This window comes from Crotalus tigris, unplaced genomic scaffold (genome assembly GCF_016545835.1).
Source record: "Crotalus tigris isolate CLP2741 ecotype Arizona unplaced genomic scaffold, ASM1654583v1 scf7180000017739.2905288, whole genome shotgun sequence".
Lineage (NCBI taxonomy): Eukaryota > Metazoa > Chordata > Lepidosauria > Squamata > Viperidae > Crotalus > Crotalus tigris.
The window spans coordinates 881,667-898,753 of record NW_024096605.1 but is presented as its reverse complement, the minus strand read 5'-3'; the positions used below and the strand labels follow the sequence as shown (position 1 = coordinate 898,753).

Sequence of the window (17,087 nt, the reverse complement as noted above, 5' to 3'; positions counted from 1 at the left end):
GCTTACATGTGGAAATGTCTGCTTTCTAATCAAATATGTTTTTAATCATACTCCACTTATCAATATAATATTTCAGTATAAAAAGCTTTAATCTTCAATTGATGTCTTTTAATTACATTCAATTTTTATTGCAGCAGAACTGGAATCTGTGGCATCTTAATTTATTTCACTGTAACATTTAATACTGTAAGTAGAATATTTTTAAAATTATGTCCTCAGAAGAAAAAATTGGGTTACCCTGTTCCAGTGCCAATAAACAACTTATTCATTCCAAAGATGCTAAGGAACATCACATTCTCTTTATCTATCGTACTTGCATTTAACTGATTAAATATGGTAGACACCATATAAAAGACACCATTTTAATAGGGAAAAAATACAAGAAACAGCTGCATTCTTTTCCTTTATTCTAATTAACCAATGCCTTATGTCCACATGCAACTTATTGCTTTAGATATTATTGAATATACTTCTACACAAACATATACAAACAGCAAGACTTTAAAAACCCAGTGAAGTGCAAACTCAGTTATATACATTTATCACAAACAACATAAAAATATTTTCGAACTGGTAGGTAAACCATGTTAATGTTCACCAAGTACTTCATCAGAATTGCCCAATCTCATATGCCATTGTCATTGTGGTGGGTGGCAATCCAATCAGTGTAGCTGCGGTATTTCAGTTTAGCCCAGGAAAATAAATATCCACTTCATTCCTGTAATTATTTTCAGTAGTATGTTTATTACACTTTGTGCTGTGATTCAATAAAGCTTCCCTATTTGGCTGTTATTGCACTCTACGTCTCCTGGAATTTGTAAACCAGATTACATCTCATAATGCTTTAAAAAAAATGCTTTATAAATGAAAATATGTAAGCACCAATGCAGAAAGTACAATATAGATATTTCATTTAGTGATTTTGTCACTAAGTTCCCGAATACAATCAGTTACAAATGTCATCTAAAACAGCAATTATTTTTTATAAAGAGGCAAAACCTACTCCATTATTCATGTGTATTCTACGTTTGTAATAAAAAAATTTAATTTTAAACTATTACAATTCCATGCTTATTTAGGAGTCCATTCAAACTAGTTAGAAGGTCAGAGCCCTTCAGTTGCATCTTCTAGTATATATTTCTAATTAAATACCCTCTTTGGGAGGCCCTGATGCCTCTCAAGACTGCTTTCTTGTTGAGAAACTGCTGTTTTGAAAGCAATTTATAAGCACAAGTAAGTCCCTGTGTTTTTCCTGCTCTGATGGGGCTATGTGTGATTTCATTGGGAGAATAGCAAAAGGAAAACATGCACTCTTCAAATATGGATCCGGCCTCTGATTTTTCTCAAAGATAACTAAAAAATCCAAATCATGGAAGCCACAAGGGGGTCTAATCTAAGGAGATCTGTTGTATAAGAGAAAGGAGAATACAATATTGGATGATCAATAGCATATATTGCTAAAGTTTACAAACTTCTGTATTTAAATTTCAGCAATGTAAGGCCACATCAAAAACAATTATAAGATCACAGGCTGAATTTGTACTCTTCATTACTAGACTAAACCCCCCCCCCATCTATTTGTACAATGAGATCAGTCCTGCATCATTCATTAGATAAGTCAGCATGATTGTTAAAGGAAAAAAACAATATTAGTACAGTATTTTGAAATAAATGCTTCATCAATCACAACTTATATTGATGACAGTATATTTTGCTGCTGCTGTATATTCTGGGACTCTAAACGGAGCATCAGTGGGATTAACTTTACTAGGGATTTCATTTCAACAAATCAGTGAGATTCCATACATTAGCAATAAGTATGATTTTGACATTCCATCTCACCGTTCTCAAAATAGCATGAGATTAATACTTCAACTTCCCATGAGACGGGGTAAGGGAACCAAGCTAGTACTGGAATACATAGCATGGTACTATGTCTAGATAGAGTTTAGGAAGAGGAGGAGGAGGAGGAGGAGGAGATATTTAATCAATTTATATGGCTATCAACTTGCCAAGGAACAGCTAAAAAGGCATGGTTAACTGTAGTCAACAATAATAACAAAACATACAATCCAGCTGGTAAACGATATCATACTATCTCCCAAGGTGGCACATCTAATATCCCAGCCTGAAAATCACTTTTTTAATGCCTTGTAAAAAATTAGCAAAATCAGGGCCCACTGAAGCTCAGGGAAGATCATTCGAGACCCAGGCATTGCCATGGAAGTGGTATGTTTCCTAGGTCCGGTCAAAAGACAGGACCTTGGCAGAGGGCATGGGATGGAACAATACAACTAGAGACAGGCAGCCCTGCAAGTAATCGGTTCTGTGCCCTGCAGGAATCAATAGATAACCTTCGCCTTCAACGGCACTTTTGTTGATGCAAGTTCAAATCTTTCTGGTAATATGGACAGGAAGGGGCGGGCTGCATGTGTAAATATGTGTGGGCAGAGAAATCTTAAGCCATAATTGGCATTTCACTTTTGAAATAGAATCCATTCTAGTTATTTTTGCATGTTTATTAGGTAGCATATTTTCTTTACATTGCACAGAAATGTTGCAGAATAGCATCAGAGTGAATACATGAATTTTATGCAATTTTGATCAGAAGGTTATATGCACAGTAACCTTAACATAATTTAAGGAAACTCATGGAAAGAAAATATCCTGTTTCTTTCTTTTCCCAGAAACCCATTTTGTTCTCTATAGAACCTGACAAGAAACTTTCCTTCGCTTACCTTCCTCAAGTTGACATCTAAGAACTAAATATAATTTCGGACAAATCCTCCCATCCAATCCCACATAGTTCAGGGAAACCTCATGGTTCTCCAAAACATCTTTTTAGGATACATGAATGGTTTCAGAGGAAAAAAGGATTAGAAATCTTCCCTTTCATAAATTTCCTTAAGTTATGCTAAGATTCAGGTGAGTGTCTTCCTTAAAATAGTCTATGACAGGGGCTCTCAACCTTAGCAACTTTAAGAGTTGTGGACTTCAATTCCCAGAATTCCTCAGCTTTGCCGGCTGAGGAATTCTGAGAGTTGAAGTCCACAACTCTTAAAAGTTGCTAAGGTTGAGGACTCCCGGTTTATGAACTCCATGACAGCTTACAAGGAAGAAACTAACCAAGACAAACTACCCAGTCATGTTGCCTTTTTTAGTTTTCCATAACAAAATTATCCTTGCTAAAAATAATAAAACAAATGAGTATATTCATGTTTAATCTTTACTTAAAAATAAAATAAAGGATTGAGAGATCGATTTATAAAACCTGTGTTAATATACTATACTTAATCATGGTTATTTTTGTAAAATAGTAGATTAGTTCTGATATTAATCCTATTAGTAATACTGTGATATTATCAATGTTTCCAGTGTTAAAAAGTCTTCTGAAATGAGTGGGAGTTGTGGGCCGCACTGTACATGCTACAACTTGTAATATGCATGCTAAGCAGTAAATTATATTGGGCTCTCTGAGATTTATTTTAGAGTAAAGATAATTATATTGCCTATCTCATTCAGCAGTCCAATGGAGCACAAATTTTTAATTCTACCTTCTAATGCATTCTTAGTAGATTAAAAAATATTTAACAATAAGATTGTCTATATAATCAAATAGTATTATCCTGAATCTTTACATAAGTCAATTGATTTCTCTTTGCAATTAGTCTCTCAAAATAGCTGAGGGATTATGCTCCTGCTAATGTAAGTCCCTTTTCATATTTCACCACAAATAAACACATTTGTTTTTCCTCCCTAAAAAAAGTACAAGTTACCATATCAATTTGTAAGATAATGGCACATTACAAACAAATTATTTCAAAAAGCCAACAACATCAGTTTTTAATGCCTTTTATGACATACATTTTCTCTAGAAAAAAGCTCTGATGTAGTCTAGGGGGGACACAGGATCAGTCATTAAAATTTTAATTCAATTCAAACTTTAAATTGCTTGATAATTTTTTAACATTTGATTTATAGTTATTAGCATACTAATATTTTACGTTTAAAATCTCACAGTTGAATTCATACATAACACATGGAATTTCAACCGGATACTGCTGAAAGTTAAGTACTGTAACTCTTGCTGATGAAATATGGAGAGATTTCCCTTCTCACCAGCCATCTAATCAACATCAAAATATGGTTCCTGAGTATAAACCTGATATGTCACATTTCATTTACTATGTTTGACATGTTTTGAAATATCTGAGGAGTTTAAAATGGGATATGCAAATCAACATTTGCTATTACAGTCATCAACCTATGAATAAGGTTTTGCTGTGCTTACATAATATTCTAGAATATCAAGAACATAATTAAGTTGCATTGATGGGAAGAATAAGCAGTTCTCTGCAATCTCCCAATATGCAAATAAACAAATCAACAGTAAATTAAGATATGTTATTCAAAACATAATTAAGTGTTAGATGAGTAAGTGGTGAATATCATTAAAAATACATTGGATGATGATTTGGTAAATTCAATTTAATATATTACAATATAAAACAAATTTGAGTCCATAATAGCGGAGAGCATATGTGAAGTTACTGTAATTGTAAACAATAGATTTTCAACTATTTTGTTTTTCTTACAGATTTTCCCTTTTCGCTTTGTATTTGCAACTATGATTCATGCCCTTGTTACCTCACAGCTAGACTATTGCAATGTACAGTATTTTATGTGGGACTCAACTTGAAAATGACTGGGAAGTTGCAACTGATCCAGTCTGCATCAACCTAGCTAATAAAAAGGGAGAAGTGGATTTAGTAGCATAACACCCATACTCTAGACACTTTGTTGGTTGTCAGTAGGCTTCTGGGCCCAGTTTTAACCTATATAATGTCTTACACAGTTCAGCACCAGTGCACCTCTCTTGAATAGAATCAGTCATCCTGTAAATACCGTTCGTAGAAAGGTGGCAAAGGATCCCCCAACTACATGAAGTGAAAGAAGTAGGTATCAGAAGTGTGTATTCTCCCACTCTGTGGAATATCTTGATCCCTGAGATGCAGAAACTATTTGTTGTTGTTTTTTCTTTCCAAAAAATTTAAGACCAATCTGGTCCAAACATTTTTCGGCGAAGATGATGAATCTGAACTATTACTGTAATGTCCTTTTTAATTAATTTGTGATTGTCTTTTATTCTGACGATACCCAGGTTACTATAAAGCATCTTGAGTTGCTAGAACTAAAACGGTATAGCTGTGACTAAATAAATACATACACAAATAAATAAATATTAGTGACGTTTCTGCAAGTAGCCATTGTCAAGAGCTGAAGGATGATTTTTCTCGTTGGAGGAGCACATCTTCCTAAATTGCATTAAAGAAAAATTGAGAAAAGTTAAAATGAACTGTTTAGTAACTTTTCTTACTTATAGAGGCTCTTGTGACAATCCACATGTCCAAAATTCATTAATGCTTTACCCCTCAGGAGTTTCATAGCATAAAAGTTATCTGTTACACTATAAAACGCTGAAAACAGATCAAAGTCCCAATACTTGTGTCAGGGAAACAGAATATTGGCACGTTTTTAAAAATCCCCCTACTGTTTACCATGCAAAGATGCTGAAATTTGGATATTTAAAAAGTTCAAAACATCTATACTATTTTATATACCGTAAGAAGCAATAAAAATAACTCATTTAAGAAAAAAGATCTTCAGGCTCAAATTTGTATTTGTATGTAAAACTAGTCAATGAATCCCAAAGATCCTATTCATGCATGTAAGGCAGTAGAAAATGGAGTAAAATGTATAGATCTGAAATAAGTAATTTGCAAAGCAGATGAGTCTTCAGATATGAACACCAAATATTAGGAAAGCCAAGAAACATGCCAGAAATGTTGCCATATTAGCAGAACGTAAACAACCTGACAGTCACAAGCATTAAAAATGTATCATTTTAAGAAACCTGAGTGAAAATTCACAAGAATATAGTGCTAAAAAGGGTTGATCCTTCAGAGATTCAGCTGACTGCTCAATGCTTAGGACACCATGCCAAGGTAAACATATGCAGCATGTTGTTGTTGTTTCTGACACCACGCAATCCAAGTCTTCAGAAGAAAATGTTTTGGAGATCCAGGAGTGTGTTATTGGAAATGCTAAATTTAAGAAAGGTATCACTATATTTCCTTAAGAGGAACTTTGTATGGCAAAAGTCTGCATTGTTCTTTTAATGTACCCCAAACTGCTATTAAATGCTCTTCTTCGTGTTGCCATTTTTATGAGCTTTGGCTTCTTCTTGTCCGATGAGACAAATAACCTTGTAACATCCTCGTGTAATTCTGACCATCCACATTAAGTTAATAATATCCAGTAAGATACTGGAGATAAACCAGGCGCTTTGAGCTGCAAATCCTAATCTGTAGTAGGCTTCTGTTCCAAACTCAGAAGCAACACTGTTGTAATAAATTGGAATGACTATGATCCTCCCTAAGAAGAACATGATGGTCATTAGCAGTCCATTGATGATGTTGGCTTTTGAAGCTTTAGAATACCCCAGTGCTTCAAAGAACCACCTATAAGAGAAAAAAGATTAACAGAAATCAAAATGAGAAAAGTGGTATTTATTTTATCTAGGCAAAGTCTGAGACTACATCTGCATATCTGCTTTGCCTTGAATGATCAATAAATTGTGCTGCCCTAAAATATGGCTGCTGCCACAGTGTCACCCTTATCACTTATTTGGAAGCTACAAAACTGTCTCCACAGATTGCGCAACTTGCTAAGAGGCATGACTGGTGGTTCTTTGGCTGAAATTCCAACCCCATTCAACATCCTGTGAAAAGCCCTTTCCAAATTGTATACATAATGCTTTGATTACTCCAGAATTGCAATCATTTCTTTCTTCTCTCCTGTCATATCATCAACTAATTGAACTATTTTTGTTCTGTTTTATTTTGTTTTAAATCATTTAAACTGTGAATTGATAGATTATAGTGAAAGACTTTGTATCTCTTTGCTGCCATCTAATGATTTTTGTAGTGTATCAATCATCTGGATTTGGACAGCAGTTGGATAGGTGGCGATGAAGACTTGACGTTTGAGAAATGGGTTTAGCTGTGGGGAACTGTAAGCTTCCTAAGAATATTACACGAAGAGAGGTAGTAAGGAGCAAAGCTCTTATGAATTGTAGTAATTGAGAAGAAAATTCCCTGTCAGGTGAGCTACATAAGTAAAAAAGATGAGTTCTTTCTATTACACTTCCAATTACCTATGAGAATACAAGAATAGGTTTGTCAGTTTTAGGACTTGAAACTCCATCAATCAATTGACTAATCCAATGGAGGAAGGGTGTATGTAGAGTGGCTAGAAGCCAGGGTTTCAATTTACCTAACAGCCTGTAAGGTTCCTGGCCCTTACTTAAATTTGAGATACCATTAAAAGTCTAATCAAGCAACTCAAACGGAGACTTCTTAAGAAAACAGTGCTTTAATTGATCAAATAAAACAGCTGGGTAGCAAACAATCTGGAACGCTGGCAGAGTTACGTCCAGAAGTGCCAACACCTTAGAAAATTAGTAGCATTGCTTTATAAACTTTGTTAGCCAATAAAAATCAGACAACAGAGCCATTATATCGTAAGGAAGACATCAATCATTCCTGTACACTTACTTATTCCCTCCTTCAGTACATCCCATCCATGTACATGTCTTCCCATGCTTGCATGAAATTTGTCCCTGACACAAACGCTGATTACAAAAATGAGATAGCAAGTTAGGCTAAACAATTTATTTTGTTCCAGTTACAGAACCCTTCAAGCCTAAAGACAACTGAGGGGTAGGAGACAGACCTGAGACTGGATAAAAGAGCTTGATCCAGCAGAAAACTGGCAGCATTATATGAACCACAAGATTGTCAGTGCAGGACATGTTCCCCACATGTATCAATGTACTTGTCACTACCCACATATGTCTCAAGGATAAGAGAGAAAATAATAAAATCTAGTAGAATAAAGATTCTAAATCTGCTTTGGGCTGCGTCAGCTGCAGAGGAGCTATGCCCTAAAACAGGGATCCCCAACCCTTGGGCGGTAGCCCATTACAGGCTGTGGCCTATTCAGTGCCAGCCCACTACTCGCACAAAGGCTGTGTGCGCGCATGCCGGCCAGACACTCGCGCGGCCCAGTTCCTCTCTCCCCCACCCCAGCCAGGTCGCCAAACTGCAAAGGTTGGGGATCGCTGTCCTCAAAGTATATTTTTTAGTGGATGAGATATTCTACACTTGTTCTTTGTGATAAATAATAAACAAGCACAGAAATGAGCAATTAGTTCTAATCAATAGATAGTATGTATAAATCAACAACAGGACAAAAATATTTTGTATGCTAAAGAATGCATAGATGTAAAAGTGAGGTCCTGTCTCATTTCTCTCATCTTCCTTTTTGTAAACAGACAAAAGCCAAACTCACAGAATATATTCTTAAGTTATGGAAATGTGCGCAGTAGCTGTTCTCCTCAAGCTAAAGGAAATTTTGAAGAGACATGAGACAGAAATCAATGTTCTGTTCGATCTTGTTATATTTAGCTCTCTTCAAAACTCATCTATTCTAATAAAGTGAGAAATATTCCTTTCCCTTTCATATTGTCCCTACTCAAGTATACTGTAGTTTCTGCATTCTACAGTTGCCTGGACAGAAGTAAAGAAAGGGGTAATATAGTTCCTTTTCTCCCTATTTATCTAGAAATAAAAAGTGAAATAAACGTAAAGCAAGTTCTAACAGAACACTGAATTTTGCCTCATGTCTCTTCAAAACTTTCCTTACACATTATTAAGGATCATTATATAAAAGCAAATGCATTAGGCCTCTGACAAATTTTAGGGGGTTTTATGTATACAGCATATCATTTATTTTTTCAAAACAAACAATGAAGTTCCTCTGAAGTGATTTTCTACAGTAGTTTAAACTTTAAACTATCCAGATGATTCAAAAAGGAAGGAAAAGAACTTATGATTTATTAAGATTGTTGTACCTTGCTTTTTATAACTTTTGTCGTCAAGCTCACAAGAGTAATTGAATTGCTTATAGATATCAAGGAAGTTAGCTGAAGAGAACATCTTGAACTATTTTCCTTTTGTTAACGATATAGGCGAGGAATACAAGCTGTTACATAAAGATCTATATTCACAATCTATATTTGTGTGTTAGTAAAGAGATTCTCTTCACGTCAAAGCAGCAAAAACAAATAGCAATAACATAGCTCCGAAAACAGCTGTAGAAAGAAATTTGAAAGCAATCTGAAGTCAAACTGCGCATACTAGTTCTGTACTTATGCCATGCTGCAAAAGGAGCATGACAAAGGATTCACTGTTTGCAATGGGCTAAGACCTTCCAACAGCAATAATGAAATGACTTAAGAATCACTTTTTGCATGACAGATGAAGCAAACAAAATAAAAATAACATTTTAATATAGTAATGAGACAAAGAGGCTAAGCTTACTTTCTCTTCATTCTAATTCTCTTCATTCTAATGCTAAAAAACTTTTGCTCTACATATGTCCTGGCCAAAATAAAGAAAATGACAACATAAAGCAATACTAAAAAAATTAGACTGTTGAAACTTAAAAGAAAACACTATGTTAAACATATTCAAAGTCTGAAATGAAAGTAAATGAAAGTAATTATTCAAAATCAGTAAAAAAAGAAGGCAATGAGTAGCAATGGAAGGAGAGGAGAGGAAAAAAGGAAGGAAGTTGATACCTTAAGATATAAAATACCGTTTATAAATATTGTCATGCAGAGTGGTCTAATATATACTTTTTTTGTGAAAATTATAGAAATTAAACAAACAGTATGATAATAATGTGATTCTTTAGAAAAATTCAAAAATTAATTTCTAGATCTCACTATTAGGCATTCTTGGTGCCTAGATGGATCATGCTTTGACATATCTCAGAAGTGGATTATATAATACAGTAGCAGATACGAACAAATAAAAACAGAACAAGAATGAAATAAACTTGCAAGAGACAGTACCATACAATTCTTGAAAATACATGCAACTCAAAAATTGACCCTTTTACTAAGGGACCTATTCCAAGAATCATTGTACAAAGAAAAAAAAATCTTAACATTTTTATTTAAAGTCTCTTTCTTCTTTAAAGACCCTTGAATGGATATTAAATAAATAACAAAATGGTTATTGGTTTTAGTTTGAATAGTTATCTTTTTAGAAACTAGGAACATCATCTGCTAATAGAAATTAAATTATTTCATAATTAAATGCAATTTCATTAAGTCCTCTAGCAATCATACATTTTTTAAAAAAATTCTCAATTAATATCTTTAGATCATTTTCATTAACCCTTTGCTAAAACACCAGTGACCACAAGGTTTTAACTTTAGAAAACAGTGATATTGTATCATAGCATATAGACAGCGCACATTTGTTAGATCAGTGGCAACTAGTTACACATAGCAAGCTAAATGATAAGGTAAGAATAATAGGAAATATTACCTACCGCTGATTTACAAAAGGGGTAGAGATTTCTGCAAGCAGACGAAAATTAGCAAAATATCCCAATAATCCTCTATCCTAGAAAAAGGAAGTAGAAAAACAAACCAGAGATCACCAGTTCTAAGCCTTATAAAAAATAACAATATAACACTTCTACATATCAACATTATACTCTAACATAAAATAATAGAAGTAGACTGGAAAATTAACCACATAGAATACTATTTTGGAAAATATAACAAGTTCTTCAATCTTTTCTCTAATGAATGTAGTGTATCACTTAACACATGGTCTAGAAACCAATGTAAAGATCCATTCACTAAAAACTAATAAGAAAAATCCTTTCACAAGGTTCAAATTTATGTAAGTTTTATCCACACAGAATATAAATGAGTCTACTACTATTGAATAAAGGCTGCTGCTGTCAATGCCCTGATCCCCGAATTTCCATGTTGCTGTGCATTCTATAGATAGTTCTCAATTTACAACCAGAACTGAACCCAAAATTTCTGTTGCTGAGTGAAACAGTTGTTAAGTGAGTTTTGCCCCATTTTACAACCTATATTGCCACGGTTGTTAAGCAAATCCCTGCAATTGTTAGGTTAGTAACAAGGCTGTTAAGTGAATCTGTCTTCCCCACTGACTTTGCTTGTCAGGTCTCAAAAGATGATCACATGACCCTGGGACACTGCAAACTGTCATAAATATGAGTCAGTTGTCTGAATTTGATCATATGGCCATGGAGATGCTGCAATAGTCGTTAAGTGGGAAAAATGGTCATAAGTCCCTTTTTTCAGTGCTGTTGTAACTTCAAACAGTCATTAAACAAACTGCTGTAGGTCAAGGATTACCTATATATATAATAATAATAATAGTAAAGTTGGAAGGGACCTTGAGGGTCATCTAGTCCAACTCCCTGCTCAGGCAGGAAACCCTATACCATTTCGGACAAATGGCTGTCCAGTCTCTTCTTAAAAACCTCCATATAACTGCAATGGTTCAGTATGCTATCAACAATACTGATTTCTGGTTAGTCTGTGTATGGTCTATTGACTGCCAAATTTACACCTAGGTTAAATTCTAGCTACTGCTGTTTAACTTTAAAGCTTCATTCCCTTAATTCCAATATACTTGAAAGAGGACAAGTATAAAAGACAAAGCTTATCAATTGAAGGGTTATTGATGAATCAATAACAGGATGTATTGATTATGAGACACTGTAACTGTAACTTCCTTAAGTGATAAAGAGAAGAGAAGAGAAGAGAAGAGAAGAGAAGAGAAGAGAAGAGAAGAGAAGAGAAGAGAATATGAGGGAAGGGAAGGGAAGGGAAGGGAAGGGGAGGGGAGGGGAGGGGAAGAGAAGAGAAGAGAAGAGAAGAGGAGAGGAGAGAAGAGAGAGAAGAGAAGAGGAGAGAAGAGGAGAAGAGAAGAATTCTTTAGTGACTAAGTGTGATTAGACACACAAGGAATTTGTCTCCAGTGCATAAGTTCTCAGTGTACATACAAACAGTCATAGGTCACTTTTTTTGTCACTCCCCATAAGCAAAATAACATAAGACAGTTACATATTTGAGAACTAAGTTCAGCCCTGAAATGACAGATGTTGGTCACCTTCTTACATTTCAAGTTTATTCCTTTCTTGTATTTTCCTGTATTATTTTATTCCTTTCCTTTCCTGTATATCGTAAGTCTCATAGAGCAGTTACTTTCTTCTTGAGAAGAGCCATGAATCTTAATGGTAAGCCTATTAAAATCTATTTTTACTAAAATACATGTATACTTGTTATGTCATAAAATTAACACGGAACTTACCAGTACAAAGTAATATGCATATATAGCTAGTACATGGTGAATTACAAAAAATACATCCCCAATTGCCTTCCAGTGAAAAATAATAAGCAACAAATCTGAAAAGGAATAAAGAATGTAAGTAAAATTCTATAATTATTATATTTTATTTTAAAACTTCTAATGCTGCAAGGCAGAGATGCAAAATTACTTCTCTTTTTCTGTTACCAGGATAAAAATTTCCAAGTGGCCCTGGCCAGAACATCATTAAAAATAGAACCCCAAGCTTTGGCTTATGATCCCTTTCCATGTAACATTGATTGTTCCTTTTAATATAAATCTCAGATTTGCCTCATCGTAGGAAATTATTATCAAATCGAGTCCTGAAGTTGCCTAATATTTCAAACAATCTCCTCCCACCTTATGTTTGGAAATATTTATTTAAGACATGCAGGAAGAGATGCATACTGTATTCATGTACATCCTGAAGTAGCCTTTTAAAACTGAGGATTAGTGGTGAAGAAATTGAACTTTCAAAACAAAACAATATGTTCTCACACTGATTAATCAATTTCCATCTCAAGGAAAACTCAGGGGAAGGCCTGTAATTAGGAAACTAAGTTTCCCTCCTTGAACAGCCCTTTATTCCCCCTTATTTTTCTATGGTTATTAAATTATTGATACCAGATTAGTGCCATGGAAGCAGGAAGCAAGGTGGAAAGAAAGAAAGTAATTCTTGTTACTCAGGCTTGAGAATGAGAAATTGACAGAAGAAAATATTTTAATAATTAACACAATACTGTCATGTTATGAAATTAAATAATCACATTTTATAGCACAATTTTTGGTGTGAGGAAAATATGGTCTGCTTCCTACAGACAGACTTTCGTAAAGAGGGCCATGTTTTGGTAAACATCTGTTAAAAGGTTCTTTCAAAACAGATAACTTACAATAAATTATATACGTAATATTTTACACGTTTACCTGAAATGAGGTAGCCTACAGTGATAGCAAGATTTAGTTGCACTGTAGAAGCATTGCCCCTATAAACAAAGACATCCAAGGAAACACATTAAATATAACACATTTTGCTTATATTTATTTCCCCCCCCCAATATGGTGATCACTTTTTTTGATGTTGGAAGAGAGACCCCACATCTGGTAAGATGATCCTACAAAACTCTGGTAAATGGCAAACAGGCAAGAGAAAAGCTTCTGAACATAGTTAAAAAGATTAATGTACTGTATAATATTATGAAGACAAAAAACTGAGGGGATTAGCCATTATTCAGAGAATTAGGTTGCTAACTTCCTCCACCTTTGCTCTATCTCAGTTTCCCCCCAAAAGGTACTAATGATCTGGTTGCAAAATTCTAACAACTGCCTCCTCTGTGGTCACATGATAATATTTTGGGTACTCAGCAACTGCCCCACATTTAAAGCTATTTGAATCAGCTCACAGTCACTTGACTTTGATTTACAATGGTTTTACTGAAAACCATTGCTTCTGGTTTTCAGCAAGAATGGCCCATAGCAAACAATGAGTTTGCTTAACAATTGTGAATTCACTTAATGGTCCATGGTGATTCACTTAATAACTGCCACAAAAAAGTGGTAAAATCAGATAGGTCATGTGATGACCCTGTTTTTTGATCATGACCTATTATAATGGGCAGGCTCCATTATGGTCGTAAGTCGAAACTACTTGCATATACTAATAGGTAGGGTCAGGCTGCCTCAGTTTTTTTTTGTTTTAATGAAGCAAAGGGCCCCAAGCATCCTCCACATTATAGTTAAATATAACTGTAATTTTAGAAAGCTTTGGATGGCAAATAGATATATTTCTTATGTTTTTAAATTAAACATAGAGATAATTTGACTAGCAAACGAAATAATGAAGGACAGAGAAAATGAGGTATTTCTTACCAAACACGGTCAGCATTAACAGCTTCATCATACAATAAAATATACACACAAAATATTCCAACCACCAAGGCATGGAACGTAGATACTGTCCTAAAAAGACAAAAGCAATCCCATTAAGTATATGCTACCTTTAGATTGGTGGCATGGTAATGAAAAAAATAAGCAATTTCCTATGACCTTAAAATGAGATTTGTGCAATTTAAATGTTTATGTACTGGATACCTCATAAAAAATAATGTGGGTTGATATCGAGTATACTATAGATGTATAATTCATTGTAATTGATTTCAATTGTAACTGAAACTTTGCCTTGCCAAATTTATTGTTACATTTTGGGATATACCAACTGATTGTTATTTTGATTCTGGATCAACTGCTTTATGATGCATATGTTTTTCTTGGCTTGATCTGGAATCTACAAAGATCAAGATTATGATGATGTTATCTGTTCAGTCGAGTTCAATTCTTGGTGATTCAATGGGCCAGGTCTCTCCACAACTTCCAATCTTTCACTATTTTTTTTTACTTTTTCTATGCTCTGCCTGGTATCAACTTTGATAGTGTCCAGCGCCCATGGTTTTTGACAGCCTGGTTTCCTTTTACTGCTAACTCTTCCAAACATAATTGCTTTCTTCAGTGAATTCCCCTGCATGTCGTGGTCAAAGTAAGTGAGATGCACTTCTGTGATTTTGCTTTCTGGTGACCTGTCTGGTGTTATGCGGTCCAATACTTGCTTGTTAGTCACTTTCTCCAGCACAATAGCTCAAACAAGTCAACTTTCTTACTGTCTTATTTTTTTTAAGGTCCAACTTTCACAACCATAGGTGGCTACAGGGAACACAATAGAGCAGGGGTGTCAAACTGCTGGCCCATGGGCCAGACACATCATCCGGAAGCCGCACCCATTGCTGGCAATGGCAAAACTGTCCCGATACATTGCACGACGTCACGCGACATCACAAGTTTGACATGTCTGCAACAGAGCGAGCTAACCTATATTTGGTTACCAGACTGATGTCCTTGCTTTTTTAAAAGATCAAGGATACTGAACTTTCTAGGCATGTCTGTTGGTTGAAATAAGGAGAGAATTCTATACTATGGATCACATTTTAATATAGAGCCCTTATTTGCTTGCAGGGGAGGGAGGTATCTTTTCCTGAATCACAAAATGTCTGTTTTCTATTATTTCAAGAAATCATGCTTACTTGGTGAATTACCTTCCTGTTAGCTTTTAATATAGAAACACATTGTAAAAAGTAATGTAACAACTTAACATTTTGCAATGTGGTACGTCTAAGTAAAATTTAAAATGTTTGAGGAAAAACAAGTCTCTCGGTATCCATTCAGCTGACCTCACTCCCATGTCAGACAGAAAATGTAGAGCATTTCTATATTCTCTCAGATACACAGGCTGTTATTTTTTTGAAATAAATTTCACAAGCAAATTTAATTGTTTTCCAATAAAATATATACAGTATATGCAGCAATAATTGACCAATTTCAGATGGTAACCGCCTTTGAGTTGGGAACTGTCCTCTTGTGCTCTATGAAAGGCTTGCACAATAGGGAGGCGCAAAACATTGCATTATAGTCTGGCATGAAACATTGCGAAATTTTAATTTTGTCAAGCCTTTGAAGTGGTTGGCTCAAGACAAATCAGCCTCCCAGTTAGCAAAATATTTAACAACTCGCATGGCTCAACATCTTGCAAGAGCTTTTGGTCCAGCTTGTTTCAAACAATTGGGCTCCATGAAAAGACATGGGAGGTTTTCTGGAATTCCATTTGAAGAAAGACTGGGCATTTCTGGAGCAGTGGCCACATACTTGTTGACAGTGGTTTTTTTTGTAAAAAAAAAAAAAAAGTGCCAGAACTCACACATGTCATACAACCCGCCTTGCCTACCCTACAAGGTTCCATCCAAAAAAGGTGCCGGAACTCTGTTCTGGGTGTTCTATGACAAAAAAAAGCCCTGCTTGTTGAGCGCAAACTGTACTTTGCAGAAAGGATTGCTACTTAGATTCTTCTTTTAAAAACTAAAAAAATACTGGGGCACCTGGGAGAAGCTGTCTTACTTTTTTGGAGGGAACTAACCTGCCCTCTTTATTTCAAAGGCCATTTCAAAGAAGACAGAATATTTAGATCAGTTTGGGTTTAACTGTCGGGGTGATGGCTTACTATGAACATATCCTGTTGTTTTCTTTGTGTCTACGTGTATATTTGTATTAGCTTTATATTTTTGATACGGCTAAACAACTAAATCAATAAAGTTTTATTCTATTCTGTGAAACAACCTATTTCAAACATGAGCTAGGCTCTTTTAAGCATTTCCTTGAAATTATATATTTTGCATTCCAGGAAGGCATTTCATAAACTTCAAACAATTTGAAATTTATCTGTACACCCTATATATTGTACATTGATACCAACTTATTAAATAATATTTTCTGCATTTATTCAAGAAGATATCTGCTGTTATGGTGAAAAAGAAGAGAAAGAAGGGTATAATGTAAGTTCGCCACTTGAGTTACTTATAAAGTGATAAAGACGGGATAAAAAACAATCAATCAAACCAATAAATAAATAAATGTTTATAAGATACCATGTAATCAACACAGGTTTTCTTGAATTTAGAGACCAGGTAGTATATTAATTATGTTAAAAAAAATAATTACTATATTATGACCAGTTCACAAAGTTAAACAGGATATCATATTTTGTTCAACTGTAAATATCCTAGATAGAATGTACTTTGAACTTAGATTAAGGCATAATTTATACTGATGACAATTTTTGACAATAAAATGTACTCTGAATATTATACATTACTATTAACTAATTTTTTAAAAGTCAGTAAAAATAACCAAGGGTTAAAAGTTATTTATTCAATTTAACTTTGATAAAGTGATAACTTA

At 34.6% G+C, this 17,087-nt stretch overlaps 1 protein-coding gene across 2 annotated transcripts in view; it reads right to left on the bottom strand.

Annotated features, from left to right (window-relative positions):
• Positions 1-390: 390 nt before the first annotated feature.
• Positions 391-17,087, bottom strand: part of LOC120306480 (TLC domain-containing protein 4-B-like) — a 36,047-nt gene continuing 19,350 nt past the window's right edge. For both annotated transcript variants that reach the window (XM_039339782.1, XM_039339781.1), the window contains exons 3-7: positions 14,175-14,264; positions 13,233-13,291; positions 12,273-12,367; positions 10,465-10,538; positions 391-6,521 (exon numbers count right to left, since the gene is read on the bottom strand). In XM_039339782.1, the coding sequence (XP_039195716.1) occupies positions 6,197-6,521; positions 10,465-10,538; positions 12,273-12,367; positions 13,233-13,291; positions 14,175-14,264 (643 nt within the window). In that variant the 3' untranslated portion in view covers positions 391-6,196. The remainder of the gene's footprint in view (positions 6,522-10,464; positions 10,539-12,272; positions 12,368-13,232; positions 13,292-14,174; positions 14,265-17,087) is intronic.